This window comes from Lactuca serriola, chromosome 4 (assembly GCF_051521515.1).
Source record: "Lactuca serriola cultivar US96UC23 chromosome 4, Lser_US96UC23_V15, whole genome shotgun sequence".
Classification (NCBI taxonomy): domain Eukaryota; kingdom Viridiplantae; phylum Streptophyta; class Magnoliopsida; order Asterales; family Asteraceae; genus Lactuca; species Lactuca serriola.
The window spans coordinates 364,136,105-364,158,026 of NC_136411.1; the positions used below are offsets into that span (position 1 = coordinate 364,136,105).

At 35.3% G+C, this 21,922-nt stretch overlaps 1 protein-coding gene across 1 annotated transcript; it reads left to right on the forward strand.

The window, feature by feature from the left end:
- The first annotated feature begins 15,803 nt into the window (after window positions 1-15,803).
- Window positions 15,804-17,403, forward strand: LOC145100751 (transmembrane emp24 domain-containing protein p24delta9-like). Its single transcript, XM_079037895.1, has 4 exons — window positions 15,804-16,095; window positions 16,577-16,786; window positions 16,878-16,954; window positions 17,115-17,403. Exons 1-4 carry the CDS (start codon window positions 15,880-15,882, stop codon window positions 17,257-17,259), a joined length of 648 nt encoding a protein of 215 aa, XP_078894021.1. The 5' UTR covers window positions 15,804-15,879; the 3' UTR covers window positions 17,260-17,403.
- The last annotated feature ends 4,519 nt before the right edge of the window (window positions 17,404-21,922 follow it).

The following is a 21,922-nucleotide window of genomic DNA, read 5'->3' on the forward strand; positions in this document are numbered from 1 at the left end:
TTCTCAATGTAGTCTTCTACCAAGACTTGTTCTAAATGTTCGTTTCATGTAAAAGTGTGTAATTTTCCCAAGTGTAACTATCATTAACAAAATATAGTTTTTTTACATTTATAGTTTAAGTGAAAAGATCACTAAATATATGTACAGGGAAAATTAAGGTAGTACTAAAATGTAGTGCTATAAGAACTACTGCTGTACTAACTACCTTAAACCGGATTTATATTAAGGCATCATGTGATTAATTGTACCATACTATTGACTGGTAACAACGACATAAGAATGGTCGTAAACAGAAATGACGTTTGGCACCCGCAGACCTGCAGGTCCGGCTGTAGCTAGCAGCAAGGTGTAGGATAGTCAATCTAGTATAGATCTATACGCAAACTCACGCTCTCCCTTCAAGAGACTCTGGCTACAACTCGGGCCATGACATTTAAGTCATGCTCCGATTCATATCACAATTATTAACGTATTCATGTATATGTAATGTAATGAACTGTTCTAGCTGTAATGTACGTGCTCTCTACCTAGCAAGTATAGTAATGTACTGTAATGTTCTAGTATCGTTGTATATGTTCTCTTTCTAGTATAGTTGTATATGTTCTCTTTCTAGTATAGTTGTATATGTTCTCTTTCTAGTATGTACTGACTCATGAATGAACTGACTCATTGTATGATATCGCGTTCTAGTAATGGTTCTAGTATCTTCCTAAACTACCCATATGGTAGTTTACTAGTAATCAAACTTGGACGTATGAACATGGATGTATACCCTTGCTACCAAAGGGCATTGGATGAACTGGAAGGACCTTTTATGACTATATATGTACACATGATATATAACTAATATTTAAACGACCTTCGGACGAGTACCCGATATCCTATCAGACCACATCCAAATCGAGGAAAAGGAAACAAGGTGGATAGCCTTCCTAAGTCTTTTAAACATTACTTATATAACTATACATATAGAGGCATTCAATTTATAATATAAAAACATAAAATAAGTTTTGTAAAACCTTTGAACATAATTATTATCTAAGAAAAGATCAACTTGATGCCGATCTATAAAACGGTTTGAAGGCATGGGTTTGATAAAACAATTTAGTATAACGAAACATTTGTTTGAAACACAATTGTAAATAAGTTTGAAATAAAACATACAGGGTAAAATGTACAGTGTAATAAGGAGTTTTAAAACATATAAAATGTTTATGAAAATCATTTGAGGGAAACTATTTGGTAAAATGGCTAATGAGTAGTAAATCATATAAACACTGCTTATTAATCACATGTGATTGATATAATAAGTAGCATGATTCTAATTGTATCCCCCCATAAAACATTTAAAAATAGTTAAAACATTGATTAAGGGGTATGAACTCACCTGTTGTGGGTGATACAGATGAATTGAAGAGGTAGGACCGCTAGGTGTCAAGTGAAGTCTTGAACACACTCTATGATCCTAGTTAACATATAATTTCACATATATGTAACAAATTAGTCTATAAACAACTAATAAACAAGTCAAGACACCCTAGGACATGCTAAACACCTTTATCAAGTGTTATTAGCCTCTAGCATTGCATCTAAGTGTTTGTAGGGGAAACTATTGTGTGTAGGGCTCAAGGAAAACTCCATAAGGGAGTTCACTACCCTAAAGACACTACTAAATGAGTTTACAGTCGTAAACTCATGAGTTTACGGCTGTGAACTCATACTTATGTGTCCAATTGATGTTTGATGCTCTATAAGGCCATAATAAGCATTTCTACTTAATGGCTTGGTCTATGGAAGAGTTTAAGGCATAATACAACTCCTTTTTGGAGTTTACGGCCCTGGGATCATATCCCTTGGAGATTACGGTCGTAATCTCCATTGGGAGGATGTTTATGGAGTTTTCAAGTCCTTCATTGCACTAGGAATAAAACTAGGCTTTTGTACTAGGCTTTAGAAGAGTTTATGGCACCATTTGGCACCATTTTATGGAGTTCACGGCCCTAGAACCTTTTGGGCCGTGAACACCTTACTCTTGGTGTTCTAAGGGTATTTGCTAGCCCCAAACACACTAGGTTACTTGTCCTAATTAGTCTCTTGGCTTAAGGAGGATTTTTAGGGCATTTTGGCACTTAAACATGGAGTTCACGGCCCAAGAACTTCCTTGGCCGTGAACTCAGTTTCATCCTTGTTTCTAATTGATTTTGGTGTCCTAAACATGCAATGGTGGCTTCTAGTTTGAGTTCTAAGGCTTTGAGGGTCATTGGGACACTTTTGGCCCTTAAAATGGAGTTTACTCCCCAAGTGTTCTTGGGCGGTAAACTCCCAAATCTTGGGGTTTTGGCATGATTTTGATGTTATGAACTACAATCTAAGCTATATAATATAACTAGATAGAAGTACTCACGATTTGGGATAAAAACCCGAAGATCCGTGAGAGAGAATTTGGCTTTTCTCTAGTTGGAAATGTAACTAATGAACTATTTTGGTTCAGATTTCTATATATAGTCCTGAGATTTTTTGGCAGAAAATATTTTTATTCCCGGAATGAACTCTACTATCCTAGAGTATTGGAATAAGAGTGTTGCACATAACCCTAGTGCATCCACTCTCCTGATATCTCCTTAAGTGTAAATCCTGAAAAACTGCCAAACTTATACCCGAAGTTTGGAATTTCACTGTAACTATTCTAACTTCTATTGGATTTATATGGTTTGTTCAGAATGGAAATTTCAGGTTGTCACATGATGCTTTATAGATGATTTAAACACACAAAATGGAAAACAAACATGTTAGGGACATAGGAAATCAGATTTTGACTCAGATAGTCCATCAGAGCAGCTCGCCGGAGCTCCATGTGTCCTCGGCCACGGTTGTGCGTGATGTCGGTTGGTGGCATTTTCTAGCCGATTTTCGATGGAAAAAGGGGTGTGATCAATAGTAGATTGTTTTTCAAATCAAGTGGGTCGATGAGAAACAATTTCGGGGGTCAAATCAATCGATGAAAAAGAGGGTTGTCAGTGGGTTTACTCACCGGTTTTCTTCTGTTTCCAAGTCTCCAACGATATTGTTTCTGTTGGATTAGGTGTCTAAGCCCATAACTGTAATTAATATTTACTTGAACTGATAGAAGCACAAGTCTATTTGGGTTGACTTCACTCTTGCAACTTGACAGGATGACTTTTGGAAAGGAGTTGAATTTATTATTTGGAATAATAAATTTATATAAATGATTTATTAATATGTTATGAAAATAATATATTAATTGAAAATCATGTTGGTTAATTAATATTTAATCAACAATTAATTTAGAATTAATTTTGGGATTAAATGGATTAATTAAAAGTAGAGGGGTTGTTTTGCAAATCATTGATAGCTGTGAAACTGGGCTCTTGGACTCCTTAGATGGGAGTGGACGGAAATTATAGGGTGTCCCTATAAATTTTTTCGTCCAATGCCTTATAATGAAAAGTCCATGGGTTGTTTAGGCCTTAAGCAAAGAATTACTGTTTCCACATGTAAACCCTAGCTTTGGGACTAAGCAACCACAAGTATATAAGGAGCCTAACCCTTATGGTTTTTTGGCCCCCAATGATTTTGATGGGTATTATACAAACAATCATATGTGTGCATGCAACCCTATAGTTGGATCTATGTTATCACTATTAGTTATATAACTTTATGAACACAAAAAGAAACCTGTCATGCTACTACTATTTTTGAAATCCACATAGAAGAATAGAATACCTACCTTTTGTTATTACATAGTAATAACAACTAGTTCCTTGAATCTCCTTAGCTTTGAAAGCAAGTACCACAAGTGTAGTACCTCTAATGGCTCACAAACACCAACAGAAAGAGGATGACTTAGGAGAAGAGGAGAGGCACCCAAAAACGTCTAGAAACCCTAAGGAAACTCTTGGCCACGTTTTTGGTGCTCTAGGGGTCCTTAAATAGTGAGGCTATTAGGGTTATCAAACAAGGAAACCCTAATTTGACTGCTTAGGCCCTAAGCAGCCCATGGACTCCCTCCTTAGAGGCCTTGGACGGTTTCTAATGGGTTTCCCCATAAAATTCGTCCACCCCTCTAATATGGAGTCCATTAGCCCAATATTCAACTATCACACAATTGACAATTCTAGTCCCCTTTATTTAATTAATGTCTTTTAGCCACAAAATTAATTCTTATTAATTCTTGACTATTATTAATTAAACAACATGATTTCTCTTTTAATATATTATTCATATAATATATCAATAAATCATAATTAATCCTCTTTCTCCATAAATCATCCTATCTAGTTACTTTGGTGAAGGCAACCCAAAAGGACCATGCACAATCGGGTCAAGTACATACCAAAATAGTTATGGACTTTGACACTAGTCCAACAGTCTCCCACTTGGATAAGTCTAATAACTATTTTGAGTATGACTTCAGATCCTAATTAGCAATCGTAGCTTTCAAAAGCCCCTGTCAACTCTGATCTTATCAGAAGCGTGTCCTTTAGATAATGGATCATATAATCCTCCATTCTTAAGATATCGTATAGACATAAGACATGAATTTTAATCATTCTCTCTATACTGTTTCCCGACTTCCGATTTATGAAGACTGACAACAAACTACAATTGAAAACATCAACTTAGTCTCGGCTTGGCCAAGCGCTTAGGTGTCATCACTAAATCATCAAGGGGCCCACATATATCGCTTTTATCCCACTTTAGGTAAAAGGAATGGATAAACTTCGACTCAATGCTCGCTTGCACTCACTCACTAAATCACACACAACAATATGTTTTATAACACCAAGTTACTGGTGTGTTTACGTATTATCAATGTGAAACCGACTCGCAAGATACAACTCACATACCTCCGTTTCAAGAATATAAGATATTATCGTCTCACCAATCTCTTGTGATCAAATCCATGAAGCGATCCAAGTGAGCGTGGGTTTAATCCAATACTCTAATCTTATTAAAGCACTCATGAACTTTGCAACAAACTTGTGCTATGTCTAAACTCTTCAGATAATCTACAGACTCTTCATGACAGTCTTCCTTCATATCAACTTCCAACGTATGACCGACTGTGGAGGTTCGAATAACCCAGTTATTCTGGAAGTCAAAACATGCAAACTGAAACACAACAATAATACTTAATCCTATATGGCCCCAAACTTGTGGGAGTAAATAAAACAGTTTTGTTTAAACACCATATTGATTACTCATTATTCATCATTTATTGTTTCAGAAAATCAACTTATTACTCAAATTACAACAATAGTTGTCCCATGCACAAAGCATGCACACTATGTTTCCTATGGTCCTTACTTTGTGAAATAGATCAATTGACAACTTTCCAATGATGCTCATTTCACAATTCCCAATCTTTATCATTAGTGTTAGAACACAAGGTTCTTGCAATTATTAGAATATGCTAGATTCTAACATTTTATCCAACGATCCTTTCGCAAAGTCATAGCACAAAAGTCACCAAGACTTGGCGAATGAAATTACAAAGTACTCTATCGAAATTGTTACAAGACAATTCCATAGACATGAAGTCTCGCATTCAGAGTACATTCCTTTGAACATTCTTCTTGCATAAAATTTTCTAATCTAGACATAGACTCTCAATATCCAACTCCCAATATGGAAACATATCCATATTTTCCGTATGACAACTCATTCTTAATAGAATCTTATCTATTCATAATAATGTCGATATGGTCCATCCAATACCATACTTCCAACTACTCACAAGCGACTAATCCTCAGGGAACTTTGGATCGTCCCTTGATACTTGTTTAATTATTTTTGTCAAAACCGATTCTAGTCCTTTTTCCCTCGTAATGCGCTAAACATTTGGAAAATTTTAGAATAGTTAAATATTATAACATTTTCAATCGTTCATATACCCGAAGCGTATGGGACACGATGCATAATGTCTTACATAAGGATATGATACTTTATCAATCTTTTGCCATAATATTTTATGTGTCACGTTCTCAGAATTAGAACTACGAAGAGGGATACCGTAATCATAATCGAAATTTGAGAACACACTATGTATCCTTTGACTATATTTATTAAAATTTCTCAATCTAAGCTTTAGATTTTGAAACGAAGCATAATATTCTCTCCCTTAATTATAGCAAAACAACATTTTCTACCCACGCAACTTTGCAAATTGAATCTTTGTTTTTTCTATAATTAATATTACTAACTTGTAATACTTGCCATAATAGTCATACAAGCATAACACTTATGCTCCCGCTATCAGGATGATTATTATCATATAAGCATAACACTTATGCTACCACTAGCTTTGACATGTATTCAGAAAACAGCTGAACTTCCAGAAAACATTGCCTATTGAATTTCTAAAGTTCATATTTCTAATACCAGATGCTTCAATAAGCATTTATCTAAGCTTCTTAAACTTATACACCTTTGCCTTAGATAGCTCATATGTGTGTCTAAACAATTCAGAACTTATATATATAAGTCCCAAATGTTAGACTAATTGCCAAATCTCTCAATTCGAACTATGGAAAGGGATGTCGTAACCATAATCGAATTTTAGAATATAATTTTCACAATTGCTATCTTCTTAAAATCTCTCTCAATGAAAGCATCCCCTCTCAGTCATTTTCATGAAGGAGGGAACCTTATGACACTTAGATTTTATGGTGTATGTGTTCCTATTCATGTGAATTTGCCAAAACCAAGTTTGCGACAAATCTAAACTCATATAGACTGAACTTTCTTAATTTTGATTTCTTGCCTTGTGATAACACGAGTGCCCACCATGTATTCCAAGTAGTTTAGCAACTTATCCTTACATATCAATGTACTTTCCATCGATCAAGATACTTTGTCTGTATGCATCAAAATGAGAACTCATAGAACTCACATGCATAATTAACTCAATTGGAATGGCACAGAAACAAAATAATGTCAACATGATTGGTTGTAAACCTCAAGTCGTGTGCTAGTGATGATCGATAAGGTTTATTCTTGATTTGTTCTTGAAACATTTTCAAGATCATTAAAACTCCCACTAATCTCTTGACATATATGATTCTCTTGTCAGAAAACTTTTCTAGACAAAACAAATATTCAAGAGTTAGTGTAGTTTTTATCAAGACAAAACACTTCACATAATTGGTCCTAGTTGGTCTTTGTCTTATCCAAGACAACACAACTTACCAATTTCAAATGTGCAAGAATAAGAAAACTTTTCCAAATTCCACATTTGTTGAGTGTTATAAACCTTATTAAGACTTGTCACTCAATTCACAACCTTGGAGTATATATAACTCTAAGACTTGATATTAGAATGAAGTACGATTGACTTCTTGATTCAACCATTTCCACAATTCTCGATTCCTCTTCTTAGACATACAAATGCATTAAGACTCGCTTAGAGGATCAATTGAGATATGGTTCCTAATCATTAAGACTTATCATAAAAGGTACTCTCCCTTCTTCTTAGAATAGAGAAACTTTTATCTTTCTGCCTACTTGATTCTTCTTTATTCGTTATGCTATTCATTGAAACTCTTTCAATCAATTCATAATTACACTTAATCTTATAGGTATAATCATATTTACTAACCTTTTAGTAAATCATGTCGAATATCGTATCTCTATTTGTGGTGGATTTGATCAACGCACAACCTAGTGTACTCGATCTCCTAGTCCTTCACTTGACACTTTGTCAAAGAATTAGTATAATTTCCAAATATGAAAGTTTTCATTCATCACGCAACCAAGTTGTATGATTCCAAGTTTCTGTCCAATTGAAACTTGGGCGATGAGAAACTCTCCCTATTTTGGTAAATTCTTGACATCTCCACAAATAACATAATTAAGAATCAAATCCATTATTGCTAATAACAGAAACCTTCAAACATCAATTTTTCATACACGCCATTGCAAGGATAAATAAATAAGATAAAATCAAATTTTATTTTATTGCGGAAAAATTTGTCCTTACAATGCAATTCAATTGAAAAACTATGTTATTACATATTTCTTAGCAATCTATTCTAACTCCAAGTAGTAGCTCAAGAATCTAATATTCAAGCAATGTGATCGAAATCCATTTCTTCACGATTAGATTCAGCTCACTTCTTCCCTTAAGCTTCCTCTCTTTTCTTCGATCCTACAAAACATCAAAATGTAATATTATCACATCATGTATTAAGAATCTAGAATAAGAACTTAAAAGAGTTAGTTAATGGATTTTACCTGAAGTAGAGCCATACGTCTTGACCCTCCCATCTCTTAGATCTCTCAAGTAAATAGGGCAGCTTCGTCTCCAATGCCCCTTCTTTTGGCAATAAAAGCAAATGGACTCTTTTGGAATGGCACAAGGAACTATCTAAGAGTTTACCTTTTCTGGATTTCCATTTTCACCATTTTCAATGTCCATTGAAGTTTGGGAGTTTGATTCACTAGACAAATTTGCTTGACTAGCACGCCAAATCATTGCTGATTCATCAACTATAAGCAAATAGGTGAGATCAATGAGGGTCACGTCATGATCCATAATATAGTACTCCCTAACGAACTCACTATATGATTCAGGAAGCGACTGAAGAACCCAATCAACAACCAACTCACCTGAAATCTCGACACCCAACATCCTTAACCTATCAATGTGTGACTTCATCTCTAAGACGTGTGCACACACAAGTTTCCCATCTTCGTGTTTACTTGCCAAAAGGGTTTGAGTGATCTTGAACTTTTCAAGCCTTTGAACTTGTGGGTTAAGGAGAATAATTGGAGGAGGTGGAGGAAGTGAAGCATGATTTCTTGTTCCTCGATCATATCGTGGAACATCATCTTCATTTAGAAAACTTGTTTAATGGAATTTGGGAAGACCATGATTGTCATAACTAGACATCTACAAAACAGGAGAAAAAAATTCAAGTTAAGTTGATTAGAATCCTTGATGTAACACCCAAATGAAACATCGAGGCTAGGATCCAACACAATACTTTACAACCTAGAAGAGGGATGTCCTAATCTAGTTGCAGAATATTTGAAGGTAGGTAAATGACGATTTACCAATTTCCACCATGAAAAATGAAAAGGAAATTTAAGTTTTAAATGTATTGAAAACTCCTAGATCTTTTGAGATCCATTGAACTTTTCAATGACATGTTTAAATCTCGATATGCCTCTCGATTTGTGACTGGGATGCCGAGGATCACAAAACAGGGTGTGAATAACCATGCAAATGTACATGGTGCCCCCAATGTTACAGTCGCCTATTCGATGTGCCGGTTAACCACACACGCTCCACTGAACTATGACAAACATCGAGTCACCCTTTGTCACCTTTACATAGAACTTAATCAGTGTGCCAGTTAACCATACACGCTCCACTAACTTTTTAGCAAGGGTACAAAGTGTAATTTCATGGAATTGCATCAATTCACTTTTGCCTAAAGTAACTAAGATTGAGAATTTTGTAAACATTTAGTTACTTTATTATTCATTATACTTTTAATGAGCAGAGGGTTTGCCCTATCCTACCCGTTCGGCTAACGACCCTCCACCAATCAAGGAAGCGGCGGGTGAGAGTGGACACCCATTAAACGACCATTTTATAGGCCATAACCTTATACCCCCCTTATAGATCGGCTTCGTGAATGAGACCTACTAACGGTAAGACTAGCAGTTTAAGTTATAAATATATGATATTAGACTGTTAATGTTATATATAGTATAAGGTGTATTTTACACTTTTAAAATACTAGGTGGTTTAAACTCTTAATTATACCTTTAATTTAATTAGTCTTAAACCTTTTAATTTATGGCTTATTAATTCTTTCTTTTAATTAAACTTGTAATTAAATCAATAAACCACAAGGGTGAAATTTGAACTTTTCAAAACTTGGGTTTTAGAATTTAACATTTTAAAATTAAACTTTTAATCAAAATTTAAATTCCAAAACTCGAGGGCAAGTTTTGAAACTTTTCAAAACATAAGCAAGAACATTCTAGATCAAATTACAAACAATAATAATTAACCAAGTAATTAGTAATTATCTAAATATGACCTAATTCAATTTCTTGCAAGATAATCTATCAAATAAATCAAATAAATCAAGTGTATCACATAAGGCAATGATTATCTAATTAATTTGACAATTATCTTCTATTTTGGTAAGGATATCTTTTAAATTAAACAATTAATTTAACTTAATCCCTTAAATCCCTTAAAATTCGAAATTATGGGATGGGATAATTCAAAATCTTTAATTACCAAATTTAAACACTTAAAAAATAATTACAAGATATGGCATTTATCCAAATCCCTAAAAAATAGGATCTTATCTTGGGGAAGGAGGAAAATTTCGAAATTCAAGAGTTGGATAACCCTAGAATTCGAAAACTTGGAGGCTAAGGAAAGGGTTTGGGAAACCCTAACCAATTTCAAAATCTTAGAGGCTAAGGAAAGGGTTTGGTAAACCCTAACCAAATTTCATAAATCAGGGTTCAAGAACCCTAATTTCGAAAGTTCATGCCTCCTAGGGTTTATTAGCCATAAACCCTAATTTGTCAAGTTCATACATTTGTATAATGCTAATTGAAAACAAAAACCAATGGCTCTGATACCACTGATGGGTATTATACAAACAATCATATGTGTGCATGTAACCCTAGAGTTGGATTTATGTTTTCACTATTAGTTATACAACTTTATGAACACAAAAAGAAACCTGGCATGCTACTACTATTTTCAAAATCCACATATATAGAAGAATAGAATACATACCTTTTGTTATTATATAGTAATAACACCTAGTTCCTTGAATCTCCTTAGCATTGAAAGCAAGTACCACAAGTGTATTACCTCTAATGGCTCACAAACACCTAGAGCAAGAGGATGACTTAGGAGAAGAGGAGAGGCACCCAAAAACGTCTAGAAATCCTAAGGAAACTCTTGGCCACGTTTTTGGTGCTGTAGGGGTCATTAAATTGTAAGGCTATTAAAGTTATCAAACAAGGAAACCCTAATTTGACTGCTTAGACCCTAAGCAGCCCATGGACTCCCTCCTTAGAGGCCTTGGACGATTTCTAATGGGTTTCCCCATAAAATTCATCCACCCCTCTAATATGGAGTCCATTAGCCCAATCTTTAACTACCACACAATTGAAAATTCTAGTCCCCTTTATTTAATTAATGTCTTTTAGCCACAAAATTAATTCTTATTAATTCTTGACTATTATTAATTAAACAATATGATTTCTCTTTTAATATATTATTCATATAATATATTAATAAATCATAATTAATCCTCTTTCTCCATAAATCATCCTCTCAAGTTGCTTTAGTGAAGGCAACCCAAAAGGACCATGCACAATCGGGTCAAGTACATACCAAAATAGTTATGGACCTAGACACTAATCCAACAGATTCTAACCTAGAAGAGCCAAATTTCAAAGAGTATTTCCTCCTGTCTCCTTCTCATCCTCTTTTAAAGAGTGTTTGTAAGCCATTAGAGGTGTCACATTTGAGGCACTTGCTTTCAAGAGTCAAAGATCTACAAGGTTTTTCTTGTTATTACTACATAACAAGTAAGGTACACATCTAAACCCTTCATGAATTTCACAACATTTAACACACATATCATACAACACATGCACATGCAAGCAAATATACAAAAATTTTCACAAGACTTTGACTTGTATCCCCCCCCATAAAAAAAAGAAGGAAAAACTCAAAAACAAGGGGTATGAAGCTCACCTTGGGGATTTTTCGGTTTTGAAGAGGAAGATGGTGAGGGTTTTTGGCCTAGCTTGCTCCCTTGTGATGGTTTTCAAAGTTAAGGTGGTTCTAAGAGCATGAACATGAAAATGGAGTTACATGTGGAGGGATTTTTAGTGTAATATTGAAATAAAATCATAGAGTTTAACAACAACTTACCAAGTTATGAAGGCTTGAAAAGAACTCCTTGAAAACACACATAACTTACGAATTTTTGGAGGAAAGGAATGAGAGTTCTTTGAGTTTTTGAGAGAGAAATGAGATAATTATGTAAGTTTGAAATGAAGAGTGGAGAGGGGATAAAGGGGTTGGTTGATGAGGAGGGGGGAGGGAGGGAGAAACAATGGTAGGGTTTGACTTATTTGTTATGTGATGTGAGGTTTCTTAGTTGTTTGTTGGACAATATGCCCATGTATGAAGTATAATATTGAGGTGGCATCATATTTGTCCAATGTAGTTTTTTTTATTAGATGAGTTAACCGATCGGCCCAAAGGAGAAAGGAGAAAGAAAAGATTTTTGGGCTTGAAGGGCAATTGAGAATACATTGAGCCTAATAAGAATTTTCGACCCATTAAATCTCATATATGTTTTTTCGGCCCAATGAGATTAAATGGAAAGCTTTTCAGCCCAAAAGGGGCCTACTAGTGGTTTTCGGTCTTGGAAGGCCCATTAGGCTTTAAAATAATTCTTCACGACCCAATAAGGCCCAATAAGGGTCTTACGGCCCAAAACTATGTCCAAGAAGAATTTTCGGCCCATTAGGAAGCCCAATAGTGAATTACGGCCCATTGATACTAAAAACAAGGCTTTAGGCCCAACATGATCAATTTGAGAGGTTATCGGCCCATTAGGGCCCAATAGGAGAGTCTTGGTCCATTACGAGGTTTGGATCGAGAAAACTTGGGTTAAGGGCCAAAGTTGAGTGGACATAACTTATTGGGTTAGGTTTTAAGCTTACAAGAGGAGGTTTCGATTTGAATCGACATTTTGGGATGAATAAACTTAGATAACATTGTAGTTAATTTAAACTACACGCAGTGTCACTTAGTTACACAAAGTAACTATTTGTACATGGATAGAAATTCCTAGCCCTAAAATGCTAGTTGTGACATTATTTATATGTCATCGTACCACCACTACCCTCAAAATTGCTTCTGTTTAGCCGAAAACACCTCGCCCACTTCCCTCTTCCTATATATATATATATATATATATATATATATATATATATATATATATATATATATATATATAGTTGATAAAAATAATAATTTGCTAAGAAAAAGTGCATTGTCGACTGTAAGTAATTCTAAATTAATTTGTTAAGTAAAATCAACATAATACTTTATCATATATTTCGAAAAATGTTATTAGGATATGTAACATCCAATCTCGATATAAATTGAGTTTTTTATGTTCTAACTTTTGATTGGGTGATAACGTCGTGGTGGAACATCACGACGACGTGGCGGAGCATTCTGGATCACAGGATTTAAATGACCACCACGACATGGTGGCCTATAACCAGGGCATGGTGTCGGTTTAATGAGAAACCGTAGTCTCTGGGGTATGCGCCCCTATTTAAGGGAATGTGATGGCTAGGGTTTCTTACCCTCAACCTCCATCACACACTCTCAACCTCCAAGCAAACCCTAACATCCAATGTGATTCGTTATATGTTTATCTAATACATATGTTGATATAGTGTGGTTGGGTTGAGACTGTATTGCTTTGTACTTCCAGTCTACAAACCTGGGGCAATCCAACTATGAGGTTGTGGAGCCAGTATGTAGTATATATGGCAATACAACCAGGAGGTTGTGGGCCAGGCTAATCCAACCGGAAGGTTGTGGACCCGAGGGTATTCCAGTCCGATAACTACTTAGACCTATCATACATGATTGTATATATATTTCACATGCTGTATGGTGTTACTTTGGAGAACGCACTAAGCTTCATGCTTAAAGTTTAGGTTTATAGTTTCAGGTACTTCAGATGATCGGGGTAATGTGAAGGCTTGATCGTTCACTTCCTTCAGATTTTATGATATTTTATCTTGGGATATTCTAATTTGTAATTATAGCTTTTGGAAATAGTGTTTTGTATACAATTATAGTCATTGGACTTTTTTTGAAAAAATAAAATTTTACTGTGATCTTTATGATGCTACATGATAATATTTTGTATTTTCAAAATTTAAATAAAAGTTGATTTGTTACAAAAAGACGAGGAAAATGGTATAAATCATATGACAATACCACGGGTCAAAGAGACATGGTATGTGTGTGTGTGTGTATATATATATATATATATATATATATATATATATATATATATATATATATATATATATATAGACACACACACACATTAGTTGTGTACCCGCGCAAAGTGGCGGATGACCGGGGGAGTAGTTTCTTTCGGAGGTTACGATCGTTTCTCGGTGGCGGTGTAACAGATCCTTATAACTTCAAGTTACATGAGGCCCATGTCAACGATGGGGGAGATTCCTTACTAGGGTGGAGTAGATGGTTGTATCAGCAAAATGTTTGATTGATCAGCATGTCACAGGTAGACTTGGTGGTATCGTTGTTGGCACCATGGTCATTTGCATTTTCCATATTCACAATAATAATTCCTATTTACAATAAGAATCCATGTTTACAATAATTACAAGTGTTTTAGGGGATCCATATTCATAAAAAGGAAATCACACAAAAGGAAACCACCACTCATAAGAATTGTCTTTGAGATGATATATATAAATTAAAAAAATATATATGTGGTGATTATTAAAGTTTATCTATTCATAATAAAGATTAACCACTTGAGTAGTGGTCTATAAGCAAAACATTCTGAGACATGTGGATGATATCTTATATACTTGAGTTCTAATTTGGTTGTTGCTATTTACTTCTGTTGCCATGAATGTCCGTTTGCAGTGACTCCAGAACATGAGGTACACCCTCATGTGTGCACTGTGGATTAGTCATGGTGTGAGCGTAAGCTAGTTCGGATACACTCATTAGTGGAGACCCTTTCCATAAAAAACAATGAAATAAGATATATGTTCGTTCATATAAGATTAATCCATTTGTTCAAGGTTGGATGAAATCGTATTAAAATAATATATTTATTTTAACCATTTAATATGTTATAATTAAATATAACTTATATCACATTGATGGTAGGTAATCATATGTTATGATATTTTTTATAATACATAATATTTATTTTTATTAATGACAATTTTGAGATTATAAAAAGTTAACAATATAGTTGAAAGAAATAAATAGATATGTCATATGCATATAATTTGTAATATAAGAATGAACTTTGTTAATTTAACTTTATAAAATTATTAGATTAGTTTGGTATAAAATTATAAAAAATAAATAAATAATAGAAAATTAAATCAACTGTTTGCTAAAAAAACATAATCATGATCCATATTTTAACAAAATAGAAAATAAAAAGAAATTACACTTACTGTGATTATTTTTAGATAATACTTGTTTGGACTTCTAGTAAAATAAACACTTGAAGCGTTATGATGACTAACTAAATGAAGTCTCTTGAACAATATGATCTTTGTTTAAAACTTAATAAAAAAATCTTAGCAAAAGGTGTTTCACTTTCTTCTTTTACCTATAATGTTTAAAACCTTATTTTCAATATCTATGACATTATAAAATTGAAAGGATGCTACTAAGTACTATAAAAAAAAAGAGTAAAATGAATTTGGATGGGATAAAGTAGTCTTTTAATATATATGGAGTGACTAATGCTGTAATCTCTCCAAACCACACTGAGAAAACCTATCTATTTTTTAACTTAGGCACCAAACCTGTGAATTTGATAAGCACATGGACTTAAACGTTAATTTACTCTTATTTCACATCTACATTGTCTAATTGTAATATTTATACGACGTCGTTGCGAGAATATGTTCTGGTCGTTACTTCTACACCAACGGAAAGAAAGAACAAAAGAAGCAGAAACCAAGTGATCCGAGTTTACAGAGAGCTCCAATCACTCTATAATTCCCAAAACTTCTAGGGTTCTTGTTTTCAATTTTCTCCAAACCAACAAAATGCGGATATCGACAAGCATACTAACGATCATGGTTGTGATATTAGGGTTAATTTCATCACCTATGGTGAAGGGAATGAGGTTCGACATCAAAACAGGAGCTACAAAATGCATAACGGAGGATATTCAATCGTATTCATTGTCTGTTGGAAAATACAGCGTTATCAATCCCAATGAAGATTATCCGTTGCCTGATAGCCATCGTATCACAATCAGGGTTAGAGTTTAAAGTGATTTTGTTTGATGTCGTATTAATCAATCTAGAGTTTCTTTCCTTATGATAACTGTTTTTTGATTGTTTGGATGTGCATTTCTAAAGTTATTATTACGATTAGTAATCAATTAGCTCCAAAAAAATGATTCAGTGTATACTAGAAGGCTAGGTAAATTGAAATAAATATGTCAATTGAAGTAGTTAGATTATTTCATAATTATCTTTAAATATTAATTTCTTTAGGCTTGAATCCAATTTATTAATGCTTGCGCTAAATGCAAAAAATCACAGCATAGTTTCATACTTTCATCATTTACCAACTTATGCAACATACTTTCTTAACAATTTAGTGTAACAAACTTATCAATTTTTACCATTTAATGTAAGTTGTACATATCATGGTAAACATGGTGATTTGATATATTATATGGTTAAAAAAATATTCTACATGAATTATTAAAATGGTGAACTTGTCACAATATAGATAACATCGCCACTTGGGGCGAATTGTCACTATGCGGATCAAAAAGCTTTTGGTGAATTTGCATATACTGCAAATGAGGATGGGGATTATATGGCATGTTTTTGGGTTGCTAAACAAAATCCACCTACAACATTAACTGTTGAATTTGAATGGAAATCTGGTCTATCTGCAAAAGATTGGTCTAGAGTTGCGAAAAGAGGACAAATTGAGGTCAGTTTTACTTTTCCAATCTTCTACATTATGTATAGACAATTTTTAAGAACATATACAATTTTTAACATGCATTTTTTTTTCTCACTAGATGATGGAACTTGACTTGAAGAAATTGTTTGATACTGTAAATCTCATCCATGATGAAATGTATTATCTACGCCGGAGGTAAGAAATTGTTTTATACTCTAATGATAGCATTGCACTTTCATTTTTTTTTTTCTTATTGGAATATTGTATTTTGTAAAATCTTTCCAATTTTAGCAGTTTTAGAAATAAACCAATGGAAGTACGTTACTAATTCTTGCATTAAATCTTTGGAATTCAGGGAGGAATCAATGCAAGTTTTAATTAGATCAACAAATTCAAAAATGGCGACTTTTAGCTTCTTTTCCCTCATTGTGTGCTTAGCTGTCGCTTCTATGCAACTATGGCATTTGAAGACATTTTTTGAGAAGAAGAAGCTTATTTAGACAATTAGACGCTATTTTCCATCTCTTTTTTTTTATTCTCATAATATTCTTTTATTTTTTATTATTTAATGTCGTGTGTTAAGGTTACAATCTATTTCCAATGACACAATTGGAAAAATCCCGTATGTAACGCTTTAAAGTAACTATGGGAAATGACAAATTCTTTAGTTCTAATTGTTTTATGTGTTTATAAAAAACCAAGAGTTTAGTTTTAAAAACGAATAATATTCACAACAAGAATACAAAGTATTAGGGACGTCGCTATTTGCGACGACGTGACCTTTTGCGATGACATCAGACAACCCACGCTTGGTGTGGCCGCTAAAACGCCACTGTCGTCGCTAATAACTTTATCGCTAAAGGTATTGACCGGAGATCCGTAGGAGACACGCCACTTTCAATCCTGACCTTTGGTTCGGAACATGATCCAATGGATAGGGTTTGTTCCTGTGGAAAGTAATAGATACGACACCTTTAGTAGCGACCTGTTGTCGTTATTGGTGTTGATCTGTTGACCCACATTGGACTAAATCTTGGCCCTACGATTCTCACCCAATCCAACGGTCCATAATCTATAGAAAGGGCGCGTTGAGTTCCCTCTAGAATGTCGCCGTTGATAGCCTCTCTGTCGCCGCTATTAGGGTCACCGCTAAAGTGTCGCCCCTTTTGTTTAGTTTCCTCACCATAGACGATGTATGCTCTGTAACCATCTCCAATGGCTCTCTCCGGTAACGATTTGCGACATCACCGCTGATGTCACTGCTCTCCACTGACGATTGACCTCCAAATCCGACTCCCACATCCAATTAACCTCCAATGACGACTCCACTGACTGTCGACTGCCACCTATCCATTGCCGATTGTCACCGTCGATTCTAACCCGACGAGGTTCGTTTTCTCTACCTATTTCTCTTTCTCTTCTTTTCGGAACACCGGTTACGTACGACTAACACTGAATGAATTTTTTTTTCCTGTTTTTAAGTTCCCATTGTAAGGACACACATCACCACTGATTGTAGTTTTGTAGTTTTGTTTTTCTGGCAAGAACATGTTAGTAAATTTGTAACACCCATAAAATACAAGCCAATATTAAACTTTTCAAAACATTTAAAACCAATAGTTATTACAATTTTTGTTTTCAAATAGTCTATATCAGAGTTTTCCCAAACATCATAACAAAATATGAGGAGTTGTACGATCACGCCTTCACCTTGCCACAATCCCCTGATGTACCTGAAATAATAACTAAAACTGTAAGCCCGAAAGCTTAGTGAGCTCCCCCAAAATACCCATACATGCAGTAATACACATAGAATCATAAACAACATACTATGGGTCCAGTCAACCATCGGGTTGGAATACCCCAGGCCCTCAACCAACAGGTTGGAATGCCAATATACTATGGGTCCAATCATCATCAAGATGGAATACCTCAGGCCCACAACCAACAGGTTGGAATGCCCACATACTATGAGTCCAATCATCCTTGGGATTGAATACTAACGACCCACAACCAACAGGTATGAATGCTCAGGTCTATTGGCCTCCGCACAAAGTAGATAAGCCTCAACCGCCAAACAAACATGTGCACATATATATAACAGATAATCACATATCAGTCTATAGACAACAACCGATCTAACAGATCATACCACATAGCGCATAATACCATCCTATCTACCAGGATACCGATCTAACAAATCATACCACATACAACATAATATTATCCTACCCTCTAGGATACCGATCTAACATATCATACCACATACCACATAATATTATCCTACCCTTGTTAGGGGTGTCAAACCCAACAAATAAAGGGGTACAATAGACTCCAAATACACTGCTTTAATGCACTAAAAAGTAGTACAAGGCAAGCAGGGTCGAACCACAGAGACACGGGACAAAAGTCTATACCTCTTTGCACAAGGTACTTTGGTCACAAAGGGGGGTTTGTTTGCAAAAGTAAATAACTAAATAACAATCTACTTAAAAAGCATGCACAAAATGAAATAGATTCGTAAACAAATTGTAAAAGTGCTTCTTATTCTAGTTCTCAATGTTGTTGTTCAACTTGATTATGACTTGATGTAATTCATGATTGCTATTCTAAGTTGGTACTGAAAGATATTAACACGCTCTAATACCTCTCGCTTGCCAAATTATCTAACCAAAACACGCTCTTTGAGTAGACCTAGCTTTACTAATTCAACCTAAACACGGTCTTAGATTGCATTGAAAAACTGCATTAAGTATTATACAAGCTTCCCAACAATGTTCATTTCTTCTCATACGCTCGGAAGTGTGAAAACATGTGATATATGTTTTACAATAAGAAAACTTATTGCTTGTTACCAATTATTAACTCAATAGAACGATTAGGTGCCCTAAAAGTTATTTAACTGCACAAAAATTCAATTCATGAAAATGGCCAATCAAACACAAATCAAATTCAAGGATTCTAGTTTAAACAAAAACATAATCACTAGAATGGAATCACAAATCAAACATCAAATCATATGCTTCAAGTCAAGCAATCAACATGTTTTGAACAAGAACTAGAAACTAGGGTTTCTTAGCCACACATGGCTAAGAACAAATCAAACAAGAATAAATATGGAATTGGAATGTTTAATCCTTACAAAAATGAAATCAAAGTGTTTGCAATGATTAGGTCTTCTCAAAAGCTCCAAGAATTCTCCCTAAAATCACCCAAGATCGCCCAAACTGCTCCCAAAACCGTTCTCCCTTCAAATGACGTTCTTCTGCTCTTTTAATTAAAGTTCACGTGACTTGCCTTTTGCCCATGTGTTTTTGGCATGGCCATGCCTTTTGCCCATGTGTTTTTGGCATGGCCCATGATTTTTGCTAAAATTCCAAAAAGTCTTCACTTTGGCTCCATCTTCATGTTTTCTGCCATGGAATGACCGGTTCATATTCTCTTCATGCTCCAAAGCTCTATGCTCCATGCATCTAAGCATCCATGCATCCAAGCTCCACATTCCATGCTCCATAATGCCTGCAAAATAAATCAAAAATAGTGAAATACCAGACATTCTTAATGAAATATGCAATTACCCTAATAATCAACTAAATGCAAGAATTATGAAGTAGAATGCTATAAAAAGACAGAAATAAACATGAAAAATAGGTGCATAAAATGCACCTATCAACCCTCTAGGATACCGATCTAATAGATCATACTAGCATAAAATAACCAGATAACAATCCAAAGGGCCAGCCTTGGTGCCTTAGACCATTAAGTATAGTGAGGATAACTCACCTTGCAACTGCCGAATGGAAATAGAAAGCTCAACTCTTGGATCACCGCCACGAACTTCACCACCTATATCCAACAACACAAGGTTCATAAATTCCCAGATACCCCAGAAGACAACTTGTCAACACTTGGCCACAGTCAAAGTCAACTACGAGGGTAAACAATCCATGTTGACCTGAACTTGTCGAGTGCAATCGGCCACTCGCCGAGTTCTTTGCATAACTCGTCCGCTCGCTGAGTCACCAAAGTGACTCGTCGAGTTCCTTAGGTTCGCTGTCGAAACTCCTTGGCCACTCGTCGGTTTTTCCCCTAGCAAATCGACAAGTTCACATGCATCCAACAGTTGGGAAAAACCCTAACCGACTCACCGGGTCACTTTACCGACTCGCCGAGTTGTTCATCCAACTCGTTGAGTTCAGGACCATCTTCATATGACTTGCCGAGTCGACCATGCGACTCGCTGAGTCCCTTCAATCCTTCATTCATACAGATGCTTTTTAAGCTATGTAAAGGCTCCAGATTGTAGATCCAACCTTCCAAGGCCTGCTTATCACGTACAGTTGCAAACTTTACATGCATGTAAAGCTTTAAGACCCTAAAATGACAAAACTAATCTTGCAATGAAGTCAACACTTGAGGGAAGGCTCATACTTGCCAAAACTACTACCTTTATGGATCTAGAGACCAAAGGAAGTCCAGATCTGAAGTTTCAACTTCAGATCTTGGCTCAAACACAAAAGCCTTTCTTAAAACCCACCCAAAAAGAGATTAAAAACGAGATAAGCCAAAGAGACAACTTAATACCTTCCAGAGAGTGTCAACTGCCGTATATCCTTGCTTCCCACGAGTTCCTAGCTTCAATTTACTTGTTTGCCCAAGTATTCCTCACCAAGATCTCTCTTCAAATCTCTATCACACCAAGGAAACACACACACACACACACACACCCGATTAGGGTTTAAGGGTGCCAAGAAGCTGTAAAGGGCGGGTTGGGGAAGGCCAATGATCCTTTAAATAGGGTGCAAAACCCTGAGATTTAGGGTTTCATCTGCAAGCTCTTACTCGTCGAGTCCCTTCTTGGACTCGGTGAGTAGATCACTAAAACACGTAGACCAACCCGCAGCTACTCAACGAGTAGGGCAGCCAACTCGTCGATTAGACTTTCAAATCAATAAATTTCTCACATAAACCAATACCTGAAAATCGGGGCGTTACAGTTCTCCCCCACTTAAACTAGACTTCGTCCTCGAAGTCTGCCGTGGCGAACGACTCTGGATCGTGCTCTCGCATCTCTGCCTCTAGCTCCCATGTCCATTTGGATCCCCTCCCATGCTCCAACTACACCTTCACCAAAGGTATTTCCTTGTTTCGCAGAACTTTCAT

Bases quoted from the DNA above. Each gene is read 5' to 3' on its own strand.
- LOC145100751 (XM_079037895.1), top strand. From the start codon at position 15,880: ATGCGGATATCGACAAGCATACTAACGATCATGGTTGTGATATTAGGG. The intron at 16,096-16,576 runs GTTAGAGTTTAA...GTCACAATATAG, and splicing joins GCCATCGTATCACAATCAGG to ATAACATCGCCACTTGGGGC. The intron at 16,955-17,114 runs GTAAGAAATTGT...TTTGGAATTCAG, and splicing joins ATGTATTATCTACGCCGGAG to GGAGGAATCAATGCAAGTTT.